We start from the raw sequence: 27,147 nt of genomic DNA on the forward strand, positions 1-27,147 counted from the left end.
TGCTAAAATCTTTTAAGTGCTAGAATATTACTGGATAGAGATTTTACTACATTTATCAAGTAGTCAAGTCACTGGTCTCACACATTACATTCAGTTTTTTGCAGAGCACCTTGGAGGAAAAAATCACCACTCATTAGTACTTTTTGTTTGTCTTGTATGTTTTCTCTTTGCAGGTGGTGCCTATCTGCACTTAGGCCTACATGGAATCGGCACTTGCATGCCTAAACTGTCCTTGTACCTTTCTGTATGTCGTGACCACCTAAAAAGTTCCAAAGCTGTTGGTGGGCATGTTACAAATTTAAAAAAAATTAATAAAAATTAAAAAAATATATATATATATAGTACAGTACTGCTAATCTGAACGTCACTAATCCGAAATTCCGGCTAACCCAAACAAGTTTAGGATAAAAAATGTTTTAAAAATATATATAATTTTTTTTTTTGTATTTTAAAAAACATTTTAATGTCTTAACCTTACAAGAACTTTGTTGTATATTACAAAAATTTTTGCCTCCAAACTTTTTTGTATTGTAGTTTGATTTTAAACTTGCAAATGAACAGAAATCTTAACATTCAACCAGCAAAAAACAGTGTGTATATGTGTATATATATGTGTGTGGATATGTGTGTTCATATATATATATATATAAAAGGAACTAAAAGACAATATTGGTTTCATCAGAGGGTGTGCCATAACAATTCTTTATCATTATTAAATGAAATTTTGTTTTTGTTAAGCTAAGATCACACTGAAAAATTTTTAGTAGCCAGTCACTATAAAACTTCAGAAATATATTTTTCTTAAATGGAGACAAAAACTAATCACATGAAATTATGGCCTAAAAATTGTAGGGAATTGAAATGACGTGATTTGGTTCCTATTTCTCTACAAATTTATTGTGACAGATAAAACTATACTCTATGAAGTACTTTTTCGTATATTAATACATCGCGCTGGTGACATTGAATGAATGTGTTTGTTTAGCTTTCCCATTTCCTGCAGGATGAACATTTCATTAATATTACAGATAGCTAAATATTAATTAACAGAAATGTAAAAAAAAATACCTGGAACCAAAACTGGGGCTGTCAAAAGTCTCTTTTGGATCCGGTATTTAAGGAACCTAAACCGGGAAAACAGGCCTAGTGTTAAGTGATAATTTAATACTGATAGAGATGTATTTTACTAAACATTGTTACGTTACTGCAATTATTCAGCCTATCCAAAATATGCTAATTCACACAGGTCTTGGCCCTAATTAGTTTGTATTAGCAGAGTTCCACAGTACACACAAGCACTGCAGATAAGTTAGTGTTAGGAACGCGAGAGACCAGATGACGATGCCAGGTTTGGAGCTGGCTGACGGCCCTGCACTGCCACATGCGGTCCACTGACTTGAGGCATGCCACGCGTGTCTGGCTGAATTACAAGGGTTGTCGCTACCCCCCACCCCCCTCTGCTCCCCGCGCATCACTCCGCCTCGGCGCCATTATCTATCGCTAAGCGGCCTTGGGAATTCAGCGGGACGCCACGCGGAGCAGCATGAATTGACGCCACCCTTCTGAACTGTTCGGGCGTCGGGTCAGCTCGAAATGACGTGACTTGTCACTCGTCGGTTCAAGAAGGGCGCCACACAATACTTAAGCAGCGACACCAGTCTCTGCGGCAGTTTGGCGACAGAGTTCCACGAGGAGTGCAGTGAGAATTCCGCGAACGAAGGGAAGTACGGCATCGGCGAAGAGGGTAAGAGACACCACTCGAGAATGGCGTGACGCGGAGTTTGACTGGATCATGAGAGTGTGGCGACTGAATGGCACGAGGCTGTGTGTGCGGACAGGCGCGAGGTAAGGGGCGAACCACTGTTGAGGCTAGCTCCAGTGAGGTGTGCGAACTGCGGAACTTGATAGCCATTGAGTGACTTGAGAATAAACATTTTTAAGTGGAAGTGACTTGTGATCAGACTTTTTTAGTACAATTTTTTATTATTAATGTCAATATTAGTAATTAATAAAACTTAATTGGCCTAACCCTTACGATCTCAGTTCCTCCCACATCATAAATCGTAACAATACATACAGTTAAGTGAGAAAATAGCTGGGAAAAGTAGTTTTGTGTGTTAATGTCTTATTAAAAGTGTTGTAACTAATATATAACCAAGGTGTCTCGTAGTGATTACAAATTAAACAAAAAGTTATAAGAAATTCTAACTGTTACCCTGGAGTGTTTGTTTTGAAAGATGAACACGACTTTCAGAGTAATAATCACTGACCAACCACTATTTTTCATTTCAGTTTAATATTCTTTAAATCTGTTTTCATATCAAACAACAAAACATATATTTTAGAACATATGCTTATATATTATACTCTTGGCTGTACTCAATAAACTTTAAAAAAATCACAGCTTTATGAATAGTTTATTACTAGCACAAAGTGTACAGTAGAGATCTTTCACCATGCTACATTCAACATGTCTAATTTTCATTATATCTACTATAAATGTTTAAGTTACATTCAAAATCAAATGTTTCTCTTATCTCATAGAACAAGCATAGACCTACAGCATTCCTTTCCTTATGAACCTTAATAGTAACTTTTAATACAAAACATTAAATTTTTCAACTCATGGTCTTATTGCAAATTCCTGAGGACGACCACACTCTTGACAAATTATACAAGCAGAATATCAGTTACGTTCAAGGTCAATGCAGTCCTAGACTCTTTAACCAACATGTCAAGCCTAAGGACTATAGAACAATTCACACACCGAAATTAACATAAGGACTAAATTATTACAAAAAATGTTGCGTGCCACCCGGCATTCAACTACGAGCTAAATACTGCCAGGGCTGAGAAAAACAAAAGTACTCAAACTTGCTAAATGCTTTTTCTCTAACATAATGACAACAATATTGAAACTACAGAAAACTGAAACTGGACACCATTACAGGCCATCAATTGAAGCAAATAACTTTTTATTTAGTTATTTATTTTATTGAATATACTGAGATCAATACAGATTTTTATTGAAAATTTACACCACCAAATGTGGTACATAAATCATATAAATTGATAAAGTTTGCAATAACACAAATAAACTAAGAAATGAAATTTAAAAAGCTGGCACCTGTATACAGTAAAACAAAAATTGACTTGTACTTTGGTAGCATTTGGTTTTATAGTAAGGAATTCTTTCTGAAAATTAATAGACCAAGCAATGGTTAGCAGAAACTTCATTTCTTGATGCAGGATATTTAAAATGCAATGTTTGAAACCAGAGTAGCCACCAAAAAAACTACCAAAGAATTTCCAGTTGGTTTTGACACGTTTCCTCAAATTGAACTCCATACATAAATGAAATTGTTGTATTATTTACTGTTTACCTCCTCAAGTTATCACACTACAATTAAAGAATCAACTACACAAGCAGTTTTATCCTTCCAGTAGTAAATTAAGTATGTATGTCATGGAACAATGGTACGATATAACATTTATTGAAGACCAACACACACATTGCTACTACTACTAAAATCCAATGTATTTCAATTTTTGATGTTAGTAAAAAATTGAGGATTCTGAAAAATTGTGTTAATTAGTTGAGAAAGCATACTTGCACATAACTAAACACGTGTATAACCCCAAAAATAATAAGTTAAGCCTTCACATATAATTTCGAAACAGTAAACAATTTGGATCTGTGATTGTTATAAAAAAAAAAAAAAAAGTTAAAGACGAACAAACAGTAGGTGTGTTAACAGGCCTAGCTTTCTTAGGTAATTGTAAGGACAAACATCCTACCATAAAAATCATTACCCTAATTATAAATTAAAATGGAAACAAATATTTGATTTTTCACTAACCTGAAACGTACTTTGTCCAAAAACCGATTACAAAATTTATTTCTTTTCTGTAAAATCACAGCTCTTCAGTTATAGACACAGGAATACTAACTACGCTTTAGTACTTGTTCTGTATCATGTGTCCAATTTTATTCCTTGATTCTGATGGGATGATCCTGTATTATTGTCACAGTTCAGAATTTAGTGTGCCTTGTTTCCTACTCAGAGTGGGTGTGGAAGCCACGGTGAGGCAACTCGGGTATGGTGGCATGATGGGGCGTACGGGCGTTTGTTGTGCTAACACACCACTTTTCCATGTGAAATGTTTCCACAGCTGTGCGCTTGGCATAGCCAGTGCTGATTTTTCAGGTCGCGCTGCGGCATAAGTGGCAAAAGTTGTGCCCGCATGTTGCTTTGAAAACAGGGACACCAACTCAACTCGCTCGAATACAGATTGTGAAATCTGGGTACGGTAGGGCTGAAAAGTTCTGGAACGTGACACGGAACTTTTTCAAGCAGACGTGAGTGGTAGTCTGTTCGGAGGCTAAGAGTTATCGATGTAAATTTCATTTAAAGCACAAAGGGCAGAGGGGCTCAAATTTAAGTGTGCAAGTCTTGTCTTCATGAAGATATTGAGTACTGAACAGTCACATCCATGGAATAATTATAAATCAAGTTTAAGATTATTTTTAAGGAACGCATCACAATGATTAGGGTAAAGTTTGGCGAAGCTCTCATTTTTTATAAGTCATAGCATGAGTTGAATGTAAATTCTTCTGCTGTTAACTTTAATCTGTAAAGAATTTCAATTTGTAACGACCGATTTTAAAGGTTTGAATTCTAAAAAATAAATTCACTTAGTTTTTGAGAGTGTGTTAAGTTATTTTTAAGTTATTTTAGTCCTTAGTTAAAGTGGTTATCATCCCGCAGAAAACAATATGTATAGGACTTGGAATCCTGTCGGTACAGATTTAATCTCTCGCAGCGTGTTTTGCTCTAGCGAGCAAGTGTTGAATTCTGAGTTTACATTTCCTCCTATGTTTTGAGAAGGTGATAACTGTTGAGGGTTACTTTTGATTTAAAGTCTTAGAATTTTTTTAAACATCTACTCAAAATCTCTAAAATGTTCTATTTAGTGTGACGTGTGTCACGTCACATTTGGTGGCGTTTGTTTTTGTGTACCGGCGCGGTGTAATTTACCGTTAGCCATGTGGCGGCGCGAGATGTAACCTCAGATTTGGTGTTTTGGCCGGTGTGGATCTAGGAGCGCGGGCACGTTTCCGATTGTCAGGATCTAGAGCCGCTCGTGCGCTTGTCCGGCTCTGATCGGCTATTTTCGTTACGCGGTGTCTGCGTTTGTCATTTGTTTTTTTTTTTTTTTTGGTGGGTTGAGGTTGGTACCTGTGGCGCTCTGGGTTGTTGACGAGTTTCTCTGGGGAGGGTCTGTCTGCTACGAGCCATGGGCTGAGTGGGTTACAATTTTTCGTGCCGATGGAGTGGCCGTAACTTTGCGTGGAAGCTTGGTAAACTTTGGTGGAATATAATAACTTAAGTTACGGGAGGTTTTGCTCCGTCGGTTACACAATGTTCGAGTGCAGCAGTGTTCTACGCAGTTATTACTAATGAGGATAAAATTTTTCTTTTTAGTAAAATGAGAATTTTAATTTTTTCGTCGTGCGAGCCTAGTCGCTAATGTGGTGGGTGTCAAATGGTGCAGTGCATGCTGCTGATCCTCCTTCAGCCCGGTTAAGGCTTGTCTGCGAAGAAGTGTAAATGCTTGGTTTTGAGGCTTCTTTATTTGATATCTCCGGAAGCAGATGGCAACAGACAAACTGTAAGCAGATGGCAACAGACAAACTGTAAGCAGATGGCAACAGACAAACTGTAAGTGTTGAACTTTGTTTTCGTCTAGATTACATCCGATGATCCTTCTGTGACGCTGGGTAGACCTTGTGGGCTACGCTACGCCTGTATTTTCACCTTCGTTTTATCGTTTGGATTTTTGAAGGAATTTTTTTTTGTTTTGGATTAGACACAGCAACAAGAAATACGTCTTCAAGTCTGGTTATGAGTGGTTCCTTATTTGTATAATTATTATTTGCTTTTCCCAGATTATTAATTATTGAGTGGTTTGTGGGGACATGGTTTACTTTTGGACTCGAAAAGGAAAAGATTTTTTTTGTCGTTTAGTGTATGGAAAGCCGTGCCAAGTTTAAGTAATTTTGAGAAACATGTTATAATAACGTTGAAGAAAATTGTTAACATGTACCCTTCATGCGAGTTATGCGCACTGGGTATTTTTCTAATAAGATTTTATTGTAATTTTTTTGCAATTTTTATGATGTTATAAATTTTTTATAAAGGTATGTATATCAAGTCAATTTAGAAAGGTTTTCTAGTCAGGTGCTCGATAGGGTATTTTGTGAGGCAGAAAATTGGCTGTGAACTATTATAATAATTATTGTAATTATTTTTTCTCTTTACTGCCTGGTGATCATGAACTTTCGAACTGGACTGGAAGAGTTTGAGGCAACAACTAATTAATTTGCCAAAAACATTGAATGAGTAGATTAACTGAACCATATATATATATATATATATATATATATATATATATATATATATATATATATATATATATATATATATATATACAGTGCAGTTTTAAGTGGTATTGTCATTTAAATTTTTTCTTGTATTTTATATTTATAGTGGAGGTTTTGATGTTAACCAAGTCAGTAAGGGAACAGGTTCTAGTTCATGTGCGACACCCATGGTGCACCGGGGTGCTATAGGTATACTTAATTTTTTTATTGTGTTATGTACTTCTAGTCAAGAGGGGCGAAGCCTGCTATACCCAGATGTTAATTGTTTAATTATATATATATATATACACACACGCACACACACACACACTCACACATTGGTTGGCATGTTCTGCTTATAATTTTTCTACGTTTATATAAAGAACCAAAGAATACATAACTGACATACTATTTCGCTGTTTATTCTTTGTATCCTGCCTTCTGCAAGTTTTTGGTCAAAGCAGGTGAAGGGGGTACATTAGTAACCATCTCACTTATTATTCATTTTCATTTATTTAAACTCCCGTATTACAGTATGGATCCTGTGGAACGGAATGCTTGCTGTTTTAATTTAGTATGCCGAAATGTTATATAAGTTTTTGTTATATCCAGGATCTTTCAATGTACTAAATTAAAACAGCAAGCATCATGTTCCACAGGATAATTAAATCAGTATGAAGGGATAAACTTGGATATGTGATACAGAACTTTTTCTTGTGCTTATAGTAGACCTACCTTTAATGACTTTAGTTCATCCAACAGGGGGAGTGAGGTGGGGAGTAGGGAGGTAATCATTTTTCTACCATACCATTATTTAAAACATCAATTTCAAAAGTCAGTCCAGTTGTTTCTCTGATTAGTCAGTTTCAAAATAGATGTACTATGCCCGGCAGATATCTTGGCGTCTGTGCTCCCTAGTCCTGCCTGGAGGGGAGAGGAGGGGAGGGAGAAGAGGAAGCGATACCCTATTGTCAAGGTCAGCGGCCAGGTTTTTACTAGCAGAACAGAATACATTCAGCGCGTGACTTCCTACACTACGTAAGTCTGTATCTACGTCCGTGGGGGCCCCAGGGCGGTAAGGCCTTTTGGCTAAGAGCGCTGGGTTACCAAACCAAAAGTGAGAAATCCTATGACTTGTACTTGTATTACATAAGTGTAACATTGTGTAAATTGCAGTGGTTGTGCTCGAATATTTGTACTCATCTGTCAGGAAAAGTAACAAACTATTATCTAAACCTGCAACGTTTTACTTTGTCCCATTAAATATACTTACGGTGTCTGCTAATTATTATGCTAACCAAAATTAATTGAAATGTTGTTAACTCAGTAACTAGCGAAAACCAGACACGATTTATTTTGGAAAACTAGGTCACTTAGTATGTAAAATAAATTTAAAACTATGCTTCTCAATTCATTGTGTTCTCAAAGTTAATTAAAACAGAAGTCTTACAAGAAAAAGCAAACGACCAAAACATTACGCAATTGTAGCTCTCCGCACGAAAGCTATCTCACAGTTGATGATGCAGGAGCCAGTCTAGCCCTTATCGTTCTCCGGTTTCCTTACCTAAAATGTTCCATTTAGCGCTGGATGTACATTTAAGTAAACATGGAGCTTGTTATGTTATATTTGCTGCTTTAACTTCATGTCAGTCGTTTAGGAAACACCTGACTACCAACGTTAATGGCTTTTAAAATTGTGTATGTGTGGCTTTATATTTTAATGCACCTATAATTGATTATTTATTATAAATATAAATACAATTTGCATTGTACTACCACTTTAGAATGCATATTATAACCTTCAAAACCTCATATATTATATGATTTGTTTAATGTAAGTATGAAGTTCTCTTTCCATGATAATTGATTGTATTAGGTGACGAAAAACAAAATTAAGTTAAAATTAATTACTATAATTACTATTCTTATTACTTTCTCTAGGTACTCCCATTTTCCCCGTTCTGTCATTTCGTCAACGCTTCATACTCATCATTTCTCCACAATAGGCTATCAAGACCTTACTTGTTAATAGCCGCCCACCTCACACACACCCTAACTGCCCAAATATTTTACTCCACTATACACTACGTAACAGTAACGTAGTAAAGATATATTTCCATTGTTTATTAAATACTTAAAATATCTGTTTTTTCCTGGCGTAGTCTGTGGGTCATGTGGTTGTTCTTTGCTGACTTTACGAATCCTGACTATGGACCGTTCACTCACACCCGTGTACTTCGCTGCTCTTGCCGTCTGTCTCTGTAAAGGCTCGAGCAGACATTTATTTTTCGCTTCTTCATCACAAAACTGCATCACGGTTTTTATTATTTCCCGCTCTCCACTATGTATCACTTTACCGCGCCTCTACGAGCTGCCACCTTCGCCTTCCATTTTCGGGTATACACTGAAGGGCGATATTTTCTTAACAGCCACTACACGGCTCTCGGCTACGTGTCGCCTGCTTACCCCCTCTTCTTTCTCCGGTCCCGCTGTCCCCGCACCCCCGCGCTGAGACACGCCAAGATAACTGCCGGCCACAGTAGTTTCTGATTATGTTTTAGTTTTGATGTAGGGTATTTTTGTTACGACATGCATGGCAATAGGACATTACTGAGAATAATTTATGAAGACAGGTCCTATCAATTTAAAGATAAAACACCTTCATTCCAATTGAACATTTCCATAATAAGATACCACTACCATATGGCGATACAAGCCCTTTTTTACTGGTTTCATGTAAAATTTGGATTTTTTTTTCTGCCAGTTAGCCGCATCGCTCACTATCTCTTTGCATCCAAGTGCCTCTGAATGTGTTTCCTGAGATACAGTTTAGACTTGAGCATTCTATTACAGTAGTCACACCGAAACAACACTTCCTGGTCCATGTCGCACAAGTTGCGATGCTCCTTCAGCAACATCGATGATCTGAACTCAGACTTGCACAGGCTGCAAATAAAGGGTTTCGCAGACTTCTTGTGGCTATGAACTCTGCGCACATGTGCTTGTAGCACATCGTTAAACTTAAATGTTTTAGAGCACATCTCACAACTGAACAATTTCTCCTGTTCTCGTCGTTCACTAATGGTCGGTGGCGAATCATCCATAGCTGTGACAAGAGAATTGCCCCAGTCAGAGTCCTGTAAGCACATCTGGGAATCAGTGGAAGATGACGAATCTTCACACACTGCAATCTTATCACATTCCGCAAGCAATTCATGCATAAAATACGCTTCGTAGCTTAAAGATCTTGATGCTTCTTCATCGGAACTTACGGAAGCTGAAGTTTCTTTATCTTTATCACTATATAAATCAGCAAACAAGCTATACATACCAGCCGACACATTCGTACAATTCTCATCGGTATCTATGACAGCACTAACACACTGACCATTTCTCGCTACTGCTGGTGAACCTGGCAGAACTTCATGGCCGAAGTTTTCATCCATAGTTACGGACATGGTATCATCCAACCAATCGTGACAACCGCCCCTTTCATTTACATGATCCTGTCTACTCACATCTCCAGTAGGACGAAGTACCAAAACACTTTCACAACTGACAATACTATCCTGTAAAAAATTACTTTTCCTACTGATATCATCTATCACACCCATGTTATTTCTACATGAAAATAAGTTGTTTTTCACATTCAAATCACAAATACCACCTAGTTTACTTTCAACTGAAATATCTGGAACACAGACATTCAAGTCCCACAAATCTTTATCAATTCTAGAACTATCACATTCACAGTTCACACTGCTTTCTGTTTCGACCAAAACTTCATGACTTACAACCATTTCGTCCATTTCACTGCCTGCAGTAATTTGATCTTCCCCAAACAAAATAGAGCTGCACATGCTCATGTCTGAATTGCTGTGAATTTCACTCCCTGCTTTCAAAAATACTCTGTTGCTATTATCAGGCTCATCTCTTGTGGATACAATATTATTTTCAAGCAAAAATCTCCCATTGCTGTCTGAGACCATGTTTCGGACATCACTGTCTATTACACGGTCACTAGCAATAACAATCTCATCGCTGGTAATCAGTGTCTCCTTGGTCAATATGATCAGATCATCAAACAAAACCGCACCGAACTCAGAGCTCCGTTTGCATGTAGTGTGTTGGGTCAAAGTTTCGCCATCAGAGAGTACACCGCTAATAACACCTGGTCCATTGTTTATACAACTAATCTCATCTTCAAACATACTAATCCTTTGGTCTTCTGTGTTTGCATTTTCACTGGTAACTTTGTTCTCAGTTTCAGATAGTTTACTGATGGAACTTGTCTTATCATTAATACATCTTGCATTACCTTCAGGTAAAATAACATGGTCCTGCTTCACATTTAAATCACTTTCACTCTGGACAGTTCCAGAACAAGCTACATTAATACTATCACAATCTTCACTCATGAACTCATTATCTTCAAACACTGAACTAGTGCCCCAACGAGGCACTAACCTCTCAGAACTATTCTCAGGTGTAAGCCTTGAACAATTGCCTAATGAAATAGTGACATCATAGATGTTTGCTTCTTTTAACCTGCAACACAGATTTTAAAATATTACTTACCTTTTGAAAAAAATTTATTTCATACTTCCATGTTACAGCCCGTAATTCAATTACTGTTATGTTTATGTTTTTAATATCTACGTATGTACTTCCCTTTTATAACATAAATATGTAAACACTAAAGAAAACTACTACTTTCTTTGTGGTTTACAATGTACTACCTGCTTCAACTCAGCACATCACAACATTGAAAGCAATTGAAAGGGAAATTACATGAGTAATAAATTTATTGCAACTAAACTATAATTCCAAAAGAAAAAGCACAAACGTACGGCAATTTCGACAGCCAACATAATTTTTTTATATAATATTTTCACATTATTGGTGAGATTAACTTTTCGTATAGTATAAAAATACAGTTAATCTAGAATGATTATTTTACATTCCCATATATTAACATTCCTGCATTTTAAAACACTTTATCATGGTACTGCATAAAACTTTCTGGTAAAAATTTCCCTTGGGAAATGTAAACAAAACGTATGCAAAACTAAAATACATTTAAAGGCAATAATAAATTCATCCTGCCCAAAATACTGTGAAAACTTCCCAAGACTATTAGATTTTATTGTATAAAACATAACTAACCTAAGGTACCATTTACTGCAAACTTTTGGTGAAGATGTAATGCCTTAAACTGTATATTTGTTGTAAGCAGCATAACTAAGAATATACAATTTCATTAGTAAGTCTGCTGAAAATCAAATATATAAGCTTATTATCTAAGAAATTTATATAGAAACTACTGTATATTACCAGCATGCCTGGTACCAATAATGTGAAGCATGAGTAAGTGGCAATTTCCAATTAAACAGAACAAGCTGATGATGTGACATTCCATTTCAGAGAAACTGTTAGCTTGTAGATACGTTTTTACTCGCACATTGGATTGAGTGTTGCTCAGGTAGAGAGTTTCAATTACAGCACTTTAGAATCATATTTCCCAGACATATTACCAACAGCCTGTATCATGATGCTGATTGCAGTGAGCGAGGTGTGATTCCCATTAAATGTCTGGCTATGTTATGCAAATCACGTAATTGTGCAACTGTGGCAGATATTGTATTTATTAAAATTGTTTGTCGAGCTCTAGTGTATGTATGAGAGAATGAGAGAGTGTGTGTGTATGTGTGAGAGAATGAGAGAGAGTGAGAAGTGTGTGTGAGTGTGTGTGTATGAGTGTGTATAAGGCACTAAGTGCCAAAGGATACTTATGCCAGTTATTTGATGAATTCCAGTTTTTTAGCACTGAGCAGTGCCAAATGTGTGTGTGTTACAGAAAGTAAATAAAAGTAAAATTATAGTTATTTAATTAATTTGGAAACCTATATGTTATTTTATTCAACATACTATTTATTTGATACTCTCACTACCTTTCAAGCCTGAATCAGTACTCTTTTTTCTTTATATACAGCACGAGCATCAGGGACGCTTGCGGGCTGATTATCAACACTTGCTGAGACATGCGGTATTCTTCACCCTCTACCAAGATATGTACCGCAATCAATGATTACAAACCAAAACGCAGAGATTGTTTTGTTATAATCCATAACACTTCACTTGTGAGCCACCGTATGAATGAATCAGTGTCTCAAATGGCAAGCAATCACTGATAAATTGTTAGTGTGTTTTTATGAACATTGTCAGTAAATTATAACTATTTTCACTGGTAACCTAAATATTTATTTTTAGTATTTTGTTTTATTGTTTCTAGCACTTAAAATTTTGGCTGTTTTGTTTCATTAATAATTTAATTAAAGATGCAGTAGAAATGTTCTGATGCAATGTTCCTATACGTGTGCAATGCCATTCCAAACATGAAACGACCCACTAACAAAATAAATCCACCTCCATGACTATAGAAACAGTTCTAACCCTAATAACTGTTTACGATAAACTTCAGTTTTAAGGGGCCTACATAGTCAAGATGTGTATTTGTGTTAGCGAGGCAGAATGATAAGTGCGACGTTCGCTGGTGTTTCTAGAACGGTATTACCTCTAGGCACAAGTTTCTGAACTGGCGCGTACTCTTCTTGTCGTGCATAGGACAACTAAGAGGTTCGAGTGATTACCAAAACAATAGATGGTGGAGAAATTAAGATAATGGTGTAATGCAAAACTCTTTGGAGCTTTCAAATATTTTATAGCACATTCCATGTCTAAAAATTATTCAGAAAACATGTGTTTTAGCCCTTTTCACTCACCTAAAAACAGTTTTAAAAAATATACGGAAAAAAGTTCATACATAAGGGTATATACCAATAATTTTATTCTTTACCAACACAGTTGACAGTTCCAAATAATGTGTTTTGAGATTGCCTCACATTTTTCTGCAAAGAAATTTATTCAGTAAGTATACCAATTTCTTTAGAGCTGTGAAATAATTCTCCAGGACTCCCACTTAAAAACTGATAAATTTAATTCCTAACTTTAAAACACTTTCCTTAACCATAACAAGTATAACTCCTGGCTCATTAAAATCAAAACGAAACTGGGAAATTTAGGCTATGGCATATTTCATTTATCCTCACAGTGATTTTGCAACAAGAATAAAATATTATGCAACACTAACATGGATGAGAACAGGGGCAAAACAAATTCAGACTTACACTTTCACTGATCAAAACAATATATCCAAGTAAAGTTCAAAATTTAATCAACATTGAAATTCTTGAATTTTATCTGGTGTGTAAAAGGAAATACTGCTCTTGCAGTATTAAAAATTCTCAAAACTAAAATTAAATAGTCATAATTTATGAAAATTTTGCAAGAACAGTAAATACTATGGTTCAGAATAAATTAAATTGAGTAAAATCAACATATTAGCAACAAGCAAAAAAACATGTCAATTGACTGTTAAAATATACTGAAATTTGAAAACCCATACTAAGGACATGGTAGAATGAAGCTCGTAAGAAACAGAGTAACATGCTCTCTCTTCAACCCATCCTCTTCTTCTATGTACTAATAATGATAATGAATTATTAGAACTAATGTTCCTTGTTAGCCAATTTCTAAATAAAAATGTCCTGGCAGAAATGTTTCCACATTCACAGGTATCTAGTATTATATAATTTTTTTTATAGAATAAAATAAAAAGAACAATTTTTTTTTTCAAATCAAAAATGTATTACTATGTATTTTGTCATGATTAAGGAGTTGTTTGGGTATTTTTTTCATGAATTTTATGTTTTGAAAGAAATTAGAAGAAAAAAATTTGGGTACTTTCAGCCAGTTATGGACACTGTGTCAGCGTTCTAGCGGTCGCACTGTCAGCTTCTAGGTGGGGTTGCTGACTTTTCACAAATAGCAGATGCAATCAATGTAACACATCTGGCAATAGAACTTGCAAATAAAGATAATGCACAATGCTTAATGAGTCTTAGTCATGTGCCAAATCTTTGGATAGTCCAGTTACAACTTCTTTTCATAAGGTTTAATTTTTACGAATTTTGTACTTATTTTAATATAACATCAAGACGTCCAACACTTGCAAAAAATTTTAACATGAGCATTACTTAACCGAAACAAACATTTTCAAATAAATTTAATTTTGACAAAAGAAAATGGACGAGAACTGAACAGAGTAAATCATTAGCAAGTGAAGAAGCCAGACTTTGATAGATAACATTTATAAATTACAGTAATTAAAATTTATATTTTGTATCTCAAATTCTTTTACAAGCTTTACAGTCAGAAAAATTATTAAATTTATAAAATGATAACAAATGCATAAAGATTGAGATTTAAGATGAATTTTTAAATAAAACTCATTAATTAATAAGCTTTCTATTGTTAATATGTTCATAAGTAAACAATAAAATTAAGTAAGTTTATGATGATTTAAATTTAATTTTAAAAAAATGGTGAAATTCATCAACCAATCAATAACATAATAAGCAAATTCTTGCGGTAACTGCCGTCACAAACAGTGCAATCCTTGAAGCGGATAAATGAAGTACATGTTTTATAACCTATAAGCGAGAACCTATCAATTGTGGCTGCACAGCCAACATTGGCAAAAACAACAAAACATGTGTGATTTGCCTTGACTAGAACAATATAACATTCAATAAATATAACATCCATCCAAATATTTGTTTAAGTGATTTTAAGTATTGTTTTTGTAAATAATTACAGTGCTGCAACTTATGAAGAAGTTGAGAATGAAGTAACATGTTTATGTATCTTGCTATTTTGTAAGGTAACTGCAAGTGAATACATGTATTTATTGTACAGTACAAAATGCTAACGCAATTTTAAGATTTTGGATGGCTCTGGTGATGTCTAGTTAGTTTCTTGTGTAATGTTACTGTTGGCATTTTACATTAATTTTCCATTGTTGCAACTTCATTTCAGCAGATTCCAAAATATATATTTGAATAATTTTAACTAATTGTTTGTTTTACTTGCTAAAAAGTAAATATCTGTATGCACAGCATGCAACTTATCTCTACAAAAATTTGAAACACAGAGTACAAACACTACAAAAATTGGTACACTAAAACAACATGTTCTTCCCAAAGGTTTTTTTATATAAAAATCCAATTTCACAAAGCTGCAGAATTTACCTGAATACTGACCAAACATTCCATAAATAAAAATTCACAAGCGTTAAGGTAGGTCTCAGATCACACAAGCAAAAATTAAAAAACATATTTAAAAAAAAGCAGAATCATAAATGTGGGTATTTTCAGCTAATTTATTGGGTTCATTTTCATCACCAAGATTAGCCCCTATTATCGTACATAAATGTACTTAGCAACAACACACACACAGCAAATAGAAAAACTTCTCTTCACTTGCAGGGTTAACAAATGATGCTGATGTGGTCATGTACTGTAGATTTTATCCTGAATGTATGTATGCACTCCAGTCTAAAAATATGACAGATTCATGTGACATGGAAGGCACCCAGTATATATTTTTTCTAGAGGTGGGACGATACTACACTTTCGATACTCGATTCTGTATTGTTTTTCAGTTCGATACTTTCGATACTCCAGAGAAAAATATTTTCCCATTAAGTAACAATTATTACAAAACACATAAATTAGTTTTAAACTATATAAATTCCCTCTTTATTACAAAAATACAAACTGCAAACAACTTTAAATACTTGAGTATAAAAAATAGAAGCGAAATACAAACTATCTTCAAGAGAGTTAGCCTTTTATTTTCCAGTACACATTTTTGTTTACCGCGAACAAATGTAAATAAAAAGAAAATCAGAAATTTTTTCTTGTTTGTTTCATTTTACAAACAACTTTATGCAACAAAAAAATTTTAAATAAAATTTTAACGCGAGAAATGTAAAATACAAAACAATCCGATCATAAGAAAACAATAACAAACGGGTATATTCAGTTCAAAGATTAATGAATGCACAAAATATGAGATCCGTGCCTTGGTAAAGCGCGTGCACCATTTTCATAATCATTGCTAGTTTGCGCCACTAGTCTCGCTCGCTTGGTGCTGTCCATAGATGCTACTAGCGAAGTGCACAGTCTTCCTGATACTACCCATATCTATGGTGCGATAAAGTTATTTTTCTACGTTTGCAAAGGTAAACAATGAACTTTTTCAAAATAAAAGCATTAAAACGTAGTTTATCAGGAGGAATATAACAAAAAATTTGTGAATTTTAGGACTTTTCCGCTTAGTAAAAACATATGAAACGGGAAATTAATTATTTTATAAGTGTGTGTTCCAGGAAAGTAAACCATTGTAAATATAGTACTTTCGGCGGGACCAAAATTAATCGGCGTATGACATGGGAAAATTTATGAAACGGGAACGTATAATCGAGGTACTGTAGTTGTATTTTGTAAGATGGCGACTCAAAACTTAATTCAATACAAATGAACAAGCATTCCGGTATCGAAAAAATGTATCGAACTTAGTTTCGATACTCGATACTTTGCGATACTGTCAAGTATCGAAGGTATCTAGGTATTGAAAATCCCATCACTAATTTTTTCTCATGTTGATACCTACATTCTTGGGCATATAACCACAATCTAAACACTGCAGTTCCAAAAAGTTTATTTTTACCTCCATTTATGATTTACTTTTTATACGCTTTATATTAGCTTCACCTGTATGTTTGATTGTATGTTTGTTTGTTTGTATGTATGTTTGTAACCGACTTCTTTGGGTGCGATTTTGACCCACTTTAAACTGCCAGATTTCATTCAAACTTTGTAGATTTATCGAGGACCGATGACAATACACTAATTTGATAAGATAATTCCATTAATCTATTTGCAAAATAAGATTTTTGTCAATTTATTGGTAAAATGAAACAAAGATATATATGTAAAGAAAACCATTTCGCTCATGAATGAACTCTTTTCTTTCAGTTTGTCTTTGGCGGGATATAAACAAAGCCTACTAAATATTGTGACATTTAATTAAATGAACAGTGAGAGTGGGTTATGATTATTGTGAACAATATACTTTCTTGAAGAAAATATTATCTATATTTGTTAAAACACCATATGCATAACCTCAATAGCTACACCTGATAAGCAGATTTTTGAAATTCCACTCGAACACCAACCTGCAAATCTACACCAAGCAGTTACAAATACTCCAAACTATGCCAAGGTCAGTAAATCATTAAATAAAAGACATCAAACACGGAAAATATGGATAAGTTTGACAGATGATATATCAAAAAACATATTTGGATAGAGAGCAAAACTTACAGTTTAAGGATTTTTACCTGGAAGAAATTGAGAAAAAAAAACTTTTATAAATAAACCAAACTAAAAAGTAGAAAATAAATAATAGTTTAAAAAACTAAAAAAACACGCTTTATATAGAAAACCAAACTAAAAAATAGAAAATAAATTTTAATAAATTTGAATTAAGAATAGTGTAAATTTTTTTTATAAATATAAATTAATAATAATGTAAATAAGAAAATAATGTATTTAATTTTAAAAAAAGTGTGGGGTGCTTTTTAAGATATTATCGAAATGATAATCCTTCTACCCATATCTGTTAATAAAATATTTATAACTATTGATATTATGCACCCCACGCTTTTTTTAAATTAAATACATTATTTTCTTATTTACACTATTATTAATTTATATTTATAAAAAAATTTTACACTATTCTTAATTCAAATTTATTAAAATTTATTTTCTATTTTTTAGTTTGGTTTTCTATTAAAGCTTGTTTTTTTAGTTTTTTAAAATATTATTTATTTCTAGCAAACTAAACCACACCTTAGTGTAAGATTAACATTTTTCTTGTCCACATTTATGGTTAAATTGACAGACTATGCAGGATAGTTGTACATATTAAATTTGTACCTTTGCTTGAAATTCACATCTATTCTAAATAAATTTAGTTTAAACTAACTTATTTAATAAATCTATCGTAGCCTGATGTTTGTGAACTTTGGCCACCGAAGGTATGATTTTATTTATTTGCCTGCTAATGTTGGTATCATTTTTAACTGACCAGATGTTTAGTGTAATTTATTTGTTCTATAAAATGGTTTTCTTTTTGTTACTTATATTCTATTTTGCTTTTAGTACTGTTTATTCTAACATTTACAGGTTGTTTTTATTAACTCAGTTTCTTGTCCATCTGTTCGACTGTTCAAATACTGGAGGCCAATCCTGACTATCATCCTTCCTGCTAAAAAGAGCCGTGCTACAGTCATACTACACAGAACAAACAACAAAGAAAAAATTACCTCTGACAAATACAGTAGTATACCGGTACAATATACCTCACATTTATTTAGTTTTCACTTTAACGTATATTTTTTTTAAATCCCTGCCGAAAATCATATTTTCAATGCAAAATTGTTTCAGTTTAAAGTATCATAATTTTCACTTTAACGTATAAATTCCACTACTAGCATGGCAGTGCTACTCAAAAATTTACTTAAACTTGTAAATAAATTTCCAACTAAATGATTAATGTTATAGAACAAGCAAACAGAATTCAATCATACCGCCGCAACGTAATTTCTAACTTCTACAAACTCAAAACAAACGTTTGCGGCACTACCATAGATTAACATATTTAATATGCAATGTAAACAACACACCACCATTCGATACATCGAAACACTTATGTTCGTGAGATAATTGTATTTATTAATTTAGAGGAAAGTGTCACACTAATGTATTGTTTGAAGTTTGTGCCGTGATTGTTACTGTTTTGAATTTATTTTCACATTAAGTTTTTTTAGACACCTCATTGTATTTGTGCTACAAAAATGACTGATCCTGGAGAGAAAAAATCTAATGCAAGTCATGCTTAAGGAAAAAGAGGAAATGCTCAGAGAAATGCACAAAGGCAAAAAGCAGGTTGCAGTTGCGAAGACATGTGGCATTGCGGCGGTGACTGTAAGTACCGTATTTACCCGAATATAAGACAACATTTTTTACCATAATTTATTATTCGAAACAAAGGGGTCGCCTTACAATCAGATACATTGATTTTTAGGTAAACATACTTATTTTAGGTCAATGTTTTCAGGTTGTGCAGTAGTTACTGGCTGCACATGTTACGACCGATGTTTTTGGAATGTTCTATAGCACAAGATGGCGCCCATCTTATCGAATATTTTCTTGTACAAAAACATTAATGTAGGTTATACAGTACTTCCTTGTCTTCTATGTAATAGTGAGATGTCAAGAAAAAGGTTGGATGACAAGTGAGTTGATGCAAGACTGGTTAAAGGCAGTTTGGGATAGAAGGCCTGGGGCACTTTTAAAGAAGAAAGATGTTAGTGTTAGATGCATTCAAAGGACATTTAACGCCAGAGGTGAAATCATGTATTAAAGGTATGAACACCGACCTTGTTATTATTCCTGGAGGCATGACTTCAAAGCTGCAGGTATTAGATGTGTGTGTCAACAAACCATTTAAAGACCGTCTAAAAGTGCTGTACTCTGAATGGCTCTTGGCAGGCAACACCAACAGGCAAAATCAGAAAACCAAGTATAGCAGTCTTGTGTCAGTGGATTAAGGCTGCATGGGACACAATCTCATCGGAAGTGATCATCAAAAGCTTCAAGAAATGTTGCATTTCTAATGCATTGGATGGAAGTGAAGATAGTGTCATGTGGGAAGAAGATGCAATTGAAGCTGAAGTCGACAGCAGTGAAGATGACAACAAAGATGATGCATCAGCATAATGAAACTCTATAACAGTTTCCAACAGTTACAGTAGCAGCCATTTAGGTATTTATTTCTGTTTGTACATAAACTGTTAACAGTATTTCAAAGTGGTGGTTGAAATCCTTTGTAACATTCATATTTTCAATTTTATATCTAATTTGTTGGCATGTGTTTAATACAATAAAATTATTTTTTTCCTGAAAACATGAGGCTGTAGTTTGGGGGTCGTCTTATATTCGAGGTCGTCTTATATTCGGGTATATACGGTAGTATGATTGTTAAAGACCGGGCAAAAATTGAAAAAATGTATGAAGAATCTTTGTCTGGTAGTGACAGCAAAAAAGGCTTTGTTCCGGAGATCACCAAGGTCTGGAAGATGCTTTGAACAAATGGTTGAAAGAAGTACAATCAAAATATGTTCCAGTAACTGGCCCAATGTCACAAGCTAAAGCAAAACAGTTCGCATTGCTTATAAACATCCCAGACTTCCAAACCAGTTCAGGGTGGTTGCACTGCTTTTGGGAACGACGTATGTCATGGAAGGTTGTATGTGGAGAGGATAAAGATGCAGACACAGAGGCAGCAAACCAGTGAAAGGAAGAAAAGCTGGAGTATTTTTAAGTCATACTATTAGACAATATTTTCAATGCTGATGAAACTGCCTTTTTTTACAAGCTTCATGCTTAACAGGACAATGGCACATAAAGGTGAAAAATGCACTGGAGGAAAATAAAACAAAGGAAAGGTTGTCTGTGTTTGTTTTGTTGCAATGCCACAGGAACAAAAAAAAAAATTGAGGCCATTAATCATTGGGTAAACACAAGACTCCCAGGTGCTTCAAAGGAGTTTCTTGTCTTCCTGAGGATTATGCTAGTAAAACCCGTGCATGGATGATGAGAGAACTCTTCTCAAATTGGCTGATAAAAACCGATATTGATATGAAAAAAAAAAGAAAAATTATTTTGTTAATAGCCAACTGCACAGCACACAGTGTTTAAGTTAGACTGTAAACCATCAAACAGATGTTTCTGCCACCGAACTGCACATCTCAGTTATAGCCCCTTGATCAAGGCATTATTCAGAATGCTAAGGTACATTTTCGAAAATGCCTTGTCGAGAGGTTGCTCATCAACATTAGGTTGAAAGTGTCCACCAACATCAACGTTCGTCAGGAAATTGAGATGATCACAGGTGGTTGGTGGAATGTTCAACAAGAAACTATTGCCAACTGCTGGAGAAAGTCTGGCATTGTAAACTGTAACACTGACGAGCTCACTGCAACTTCAGAAAGCGATGACATTGATCCTGAAAAAATGGCAAGAAGTGTCAGCCTCCATGCAGTTTGATGCTGTTTCATTCACAGACTATGTCTGTGGATATTGAAATAGAAACAGCACCAGTTTTGACTGATGGCGACATAATTAGTGAAGTCAATCGATCACAGTCATTGAAAGCTGAATCAGATGATTCTGACTGTGAGGACTTGTCTTTGACAGCTACGAAAGCTATTCTGAGCTTAGAAAAACTGAACAAATTCATCTCTAAACACAAAAAGGTTCCAGAAGAGATTAGGAAATCTCCTTATGTATTTTGTCCAACAGAGCATCATTCAATCTCAAAACAAAACTGAACAGATTTTTTTAAAAAAATAAATATACTTAAGTTATGCAGAAACACCAATATTTAAACTGTCAGATGTTCGTCAAATGATGTATCTTATAATAATGCAATTTTATTTATTTATTTTATAATTATTCTCTTTGTAATGAAATGTTTTTTTCAGTACTAAGTACAGCGAAACCCCTTATTTACGTTACAATTATTTACGTTTTCCCGTTATTGGCACCATATACTTCAGGTCCCGTTTAGTTCCCATTTAGTCCAATACAATACTTTCACGCAAATTACGTCTCAAAAATCGAATCCATCCCGCTATTTACGTCACGTAACAAACATAAACTTGGTGCAATCGCCATAGATGATGAAACTAAAAGAATTGTCCGAGAATAAACATGTGAAACGCGTCAAAGATTGCGTTCATATCGAAAACCACAACAAACACATTACAAGATGGCGATGAAGTTGTGCGGGCTCTATTTGCGCTGCAAGCGCTGTCGATTTTCTGGAAGATATTTTAATCACATACACAACTGCATGTTTACATTCTGTGAACATTATGGTAAAGGAAAGTCAGCATCCGGTAACGGTAAATAGAATGCGAGAATAACATGGTAGTAAATATTGTGTAAAAAAGTTTCCTTTTATTTTGAATTTTTTTTATCAGTGAAGTCTGTCGTTTATGGTTACGTAATGGAGAAAAGGCAGCAGCATACGTTTTCAGTGGCTGAAAAAATAAACATAATTGCAAAAGCAGACGAGTTTGTGGGAACACGAGTTGATTTGGCAAAAGAACTTTCAATTCCCATCAGCACACTCAATACGATTTTGAAGAATCGTAATAGCATTGCAGAAAATGCAGCAAAATGCGGGCCAAGTGCAAAAAAAAAACGAAAATACTGTAAAGAATCAAAATTTAAAGAAGTTGAAGACATTCTTGTGGAGTGGTTTGTGGGTTCACGTTCTGCGAATCTGCCTATCAGCGGGTCCATTTTGCGAGAAAAAGCTCGGCTTGGCATTGAAGATTTTACAGCTTCCAATGGATTGCTAGACAGGTTCAAACAACGCCATAATGTTGTTTACAAAGTTGTATGCGGTGAAAGCAAGAGTGTGAATGAAGATACAGTGGAACACTGGAAGGAAACTCAGCTTAAGGAGAAGATTGCCAGCTATTCTCTGAAAAATATATTTAATGCTGATGAAACTGGATTGTTTTATAGTGTTCTGCCTGACAAAACCTTCACTTTTAAAGGTGAGAAGTGCCATGGAGGAAAGTTAAGTAAGCAATGAATCACTGTACTTTTGTGTACAAATGCTGATGGAAGTGAAAAGTTGCCTCTCTATGTTATTGGCAAGGTTATGAAACCCAGGTGTTTCAAAAACGTACGCACCCTTCCTACCAAGTACAGCAAACAAAAAGTCATGGATGACGAGTGCACTGTTCCAGAGCCAACTTCATGCACTTGATGACAAAATGGGTGTACAAACCAGGAAAATTGTTTTGTTTACTGACCAGTGCCCTGCACACATGGGCAACATACAGCTTCGTAATACAGAAGTTGTTTTTTTCCCTGCGAACTGCACGAGTGAACTACAGCCACTGGACCTAGGTATTAGACAGTCGTTCAAGTTCCTGTACCGAAAATACCTGGTCACAAGAGCGGTGACCATGCTTGATAGCGGTAAGGATCCCTTGACAATGAAGATTGATGTATTGACAGCCTTACACTTCACAGATAGAGCATGGAAAGAGGTCACAGTTACAACGATTCAAAATTGTTTTGCGAAGGCAGGCTTTTTTTTTCCAGAGGAAGGTTGTAGTGCCAGTGAAGATGATGGTGTCACCATCATAGAGAATGTGCCTGAGTTTTGCCAACTGTCTCAAAAGGAGTCTTAAGGACTATGTGGCAACTGACCAGCAGGTAGTTACCTCACAAGTCCAGTGTGTGGAGGACATTATTATCAATAGTGGCATCACCAACTCGCAAGAAAATGATGAAGAAGAAGAAGAGGGGCAAGAAGAACCAGTTCCTACTACAAGAGACGTGCTCGCAGCTCTTCAAACATTGCACAGTTATATATCAAGTTCTGAAGGCAGTGCTAGTTCATTTGATTTGATAACTTTTATAATTTGGAGAGGCAAATAATCTCCTTGAACTGCCAAAAAAGCAAGCAGAAGAAAATTTCAGATTTGTTTGTTAGGAAGTAATCAGAAAAACTTTTTGGCTTTCATTCTTTTTTTTTTTTTTGTCAAATGTGGTAAATTAAATGATTAAATACTAGAGTAAAATTTGTTGTTAGTGTGTTTGTACCTGCATTATAGTATGTGCTATTAAACAAAAGGAAAAAAATACTAAATAAGGTAAGCTGTACTCCTTTTTATACTTTTCCCTTTATTTACACTTTTTTACTTTGTCCCCATGAAAAGTGCAAATAAGGGGTTTTGCTGTATAAGAACTTGAGGTCCCTGTAAGTACTTAGTAATGAGATTCTACTGTAACTGCATTTGAACAAAGACCCAACTTCTAGCATTGAGTGCAAAGTGTACCAGAAACTGAAAAATCACCAGAGCCACATACCAGACAAAACCAGGAGCACACTGACACCACACAGCAGCAAGCCACCTAACATTTAAGGTCTTCCAAAAATCCACAAACCAGGCATTCCTTTGTAACCTATAATCAGCTCTTGCAATTCTCCATGCCAAATATTTCTGAACTTCTGCTCAACATTGTTGAACTTATGGCAGGCCAGACACCTACCTTCATTAAAGATTCAGGCCATTCCATCTCCATATAGGCAAAACATTAGGAATAGCACCAAATGATATTCAAAGCCTGTTAGGACTAAGAACAGTTTTCAAGTCAAATTACACAATTAATGGACCGCCTACCAGGGAACACACAGTATACAGAGCTTCAGAAGAAACCACACTATTTGAACTGATAGTGTCTATTTACGAAATGCATTTAAGAACACGCAGAGGGTCAATAGGTTTTGTTTTTAAAAGGTATTTTAAGGAGAGTGAAAAGGGCTAAAACTTGTGTTTTCAGAGTAATTTTTAGACATCAAACGCCCAGTAAATATATTTGAAAGCACCCACAGGCTTTGCATTACACCTTTATCTTCATTTCTCTGCCATCTGATGCTATGCTCAAATTTCACAGTTGTCCTATGCACAACGAGAAGACTGCGCTAAGAGGTAATAAATAGACACAGATGCATGACCAATCAGAGGACTGCTCGCCTGTCATTGGCCGTGGCAGAGAGGGATCGAAAGTACACATACCACCTACTTTCCAGTGTCGTCTTTCAGTCCGTTTGCGCCTAGACCCAGGAACAGGTCTCACTTCTCGAAACGTCACACTGTTGTCTTAGGAAGTATGCTGTGTTCGCCTGTGCTGTCATCGACTTTGTTTGTGTCCTATGAGTGTTGTTACATTGCTGGACTCATCTCATGTTGTCCACATTACCCTGTTTTATCGCATAATCATCGCACGAGCATAATCGTCACACCTATATTTTAGGGCATCAAAATTTGGATAAAAAAAATTCTCGTGTAAACGTTACATGTTTTTGGTTCCGCTTTTAGATTCTGAGCGCTTTGTGTAGGTAGCTTTTCCGTATAAAACAACGTATTTTAAAGTAGAAATCTAATATTTATTCTTATTTATTCTTAAATATAATATTTATTATTATAGTTGTCTGATGTGTAAATTTTCTTTTAAAGACGTTTTTAAAAGTTATAACCTTAATCTGTTTGTCTGTGGCGCCACGGTGTAACGCTTATAAAAATGTAGCCAGCGCTAGTTGGCATCATTCATGTTTGGTTATGTTGCTTCCCGTATAGAGCGTGCACACGTAGTCGAATATCGATATCTCGCCGATTCATGCAATGCGCGCTCTCTGTCGTCAGCCGAGTTAACTACATTTGATAGCCAGCACTCTTTCGTGGTAAGTGTGTACTAGGATAGGTACTCATTAGTTCACGTCACAGATTCAAGTGGCTCGCGTTCGGGTCACAGATTTTGTTTTTCTGTTTAAAGTTGAAGAAAGGTTTTTGTTGCATGACTTAATATAATTTGTTTTGCGTGCTCTCGTAAACTCCACTTTTTTTTTAAATAAACGTACTTTCCACGAATGGGTTTTGTTTTTAAGAAGAACTTTACCTAACAAAAAAAATTTTTTTAGCATAAACGTTGCACCCCTACTTATCAAACTTGATTTTAGTATAAAATGGGAAACAATTATGCGATAAAACACGGTATCTGTTTAGTATCATAATTGGGTTTGTGCTAATCGCTGTGTTGTTCAGGGTCATTTTTTGTATTTATTTACTGTTCTTTTTGCAACACTCTTGCCGTTGTTAGCCCACTGTGTCCATTAGTATTGTGGTTTTTTTTGACCAATTCCTTCCACTGAATTTTCTGGGCTGTCAATACTTTAGACTTTGACTGATTTTAGCTTGTTTTAAGTGTTTGGATATTAACCTTTTTTGTCCATTATTGAGGTATGACATACAGTGTAACCAGCCCTGCCGTACGTCCAATTAAAAAAATTCTTAAATCAAAGACTTGTAAAAAAAATAATAAATAATGAAATCAGTGACTAGTACAATTAGAAACATTTATGACATTTTGTTTATTTCTTTATTTGGTACTCTCACATTCCAAATATTTATTTTTACAACAAATGTTTTGCGATTTATGATGCTAATTGCTGGTATTTTTGGACAACTGTGAGCTTAACCACTATATTTAATACTTTTTCTTATGGCAAACTGATTTTCAAAAACAAAAACGGGCAGGAGCAACTGTGTTTGAAAATAAACTCATTGGGAAGAACTTGCTGGCATCAGAGGGAGAAAAGAAAACTGTTTTCCCTACCTTTCCGTGGACAAGGCACTGTCGACCGCTCCTTTCTGGCCGGCACCAGTCTCCTTACTGTCGCTCAGGGCAGTGTTGCCTTTGGCACCACTCTCGGGCGAGGCGTTCGAAGCACGCTGAGCTTTCCGCTGCTGCTTCCCTTTTCCCTGCAATAGTCGGGCAAAAAGGTTCAGCCGGTTGGCCCCCCACACTTCATGAATACCAGACCACAGGGAAGGACCTTGCCACATCATATTGCAACAGAGAGACCTTTTCATTGTTACATAGGTACAATGGCATTGTGCATTTTCTTCGCTACTTTTTTTTTTGCAAAAAATGTATTTTAATACTAAAGTAATACCTATATAAATATGAAGGACCAATTATTGTTTAACATCACAAAACAAAATCATACAATATTTACATTCTGTGATTTTAAATTGCAACGGACGTAAACACAACATAAATCATGGCACCAGTCTCATAGCTCAAAACCGTGTTTGCACGTTG

General features: G+C 35.2%; 1 protein-coding gene across 7 annotated transcripts in view; it reads right to left on the minus strand.

Moving 5' to 3' along the window:
- Positions 1 to 27,147, minus strand: part of LOC134532306 (gastrula zinc finger protein XlCGF58.1-like) — a 136,600-nt gene that overhangs the window by 76,047 nt on the left and 33,406 nt on the right. For 6 of the 7 annotated variants that reach the window (XM_063368751.1, XM_063368759.1, XM_063368775.1 and 3 more), the window contains exon 4: positions 26,659 to 26,804. In XM_063368751.1, the coding sequence (XP_063224821.1) occupies positions 26,659 to 26,804 (146 nt within the window). Of the gene's footprint in view, positions 1 to 6,514; positions 10,973 to 26,658; positions 26,805 to 27,147 lie in introns of those variants that run through there. The other variant, XM_063368743.1, reaches the window with a different exon arrangement.

The sequence above is a fragment of the Bacillus rossius genome, chromosome 1, assembly GCF_032445375.1.
Source record: "Bacillus rossius redtenbacheri isolate Brsri chromosome 1, Brsri_v3, whole genome shotgun sequence".
NCBI classification, from domain to species: Eukaryota; Metazoa; Arthropoda; class Insecta; order Phasmatodea; family Bacillidae; genus Bacillus; species Bacillus rossius.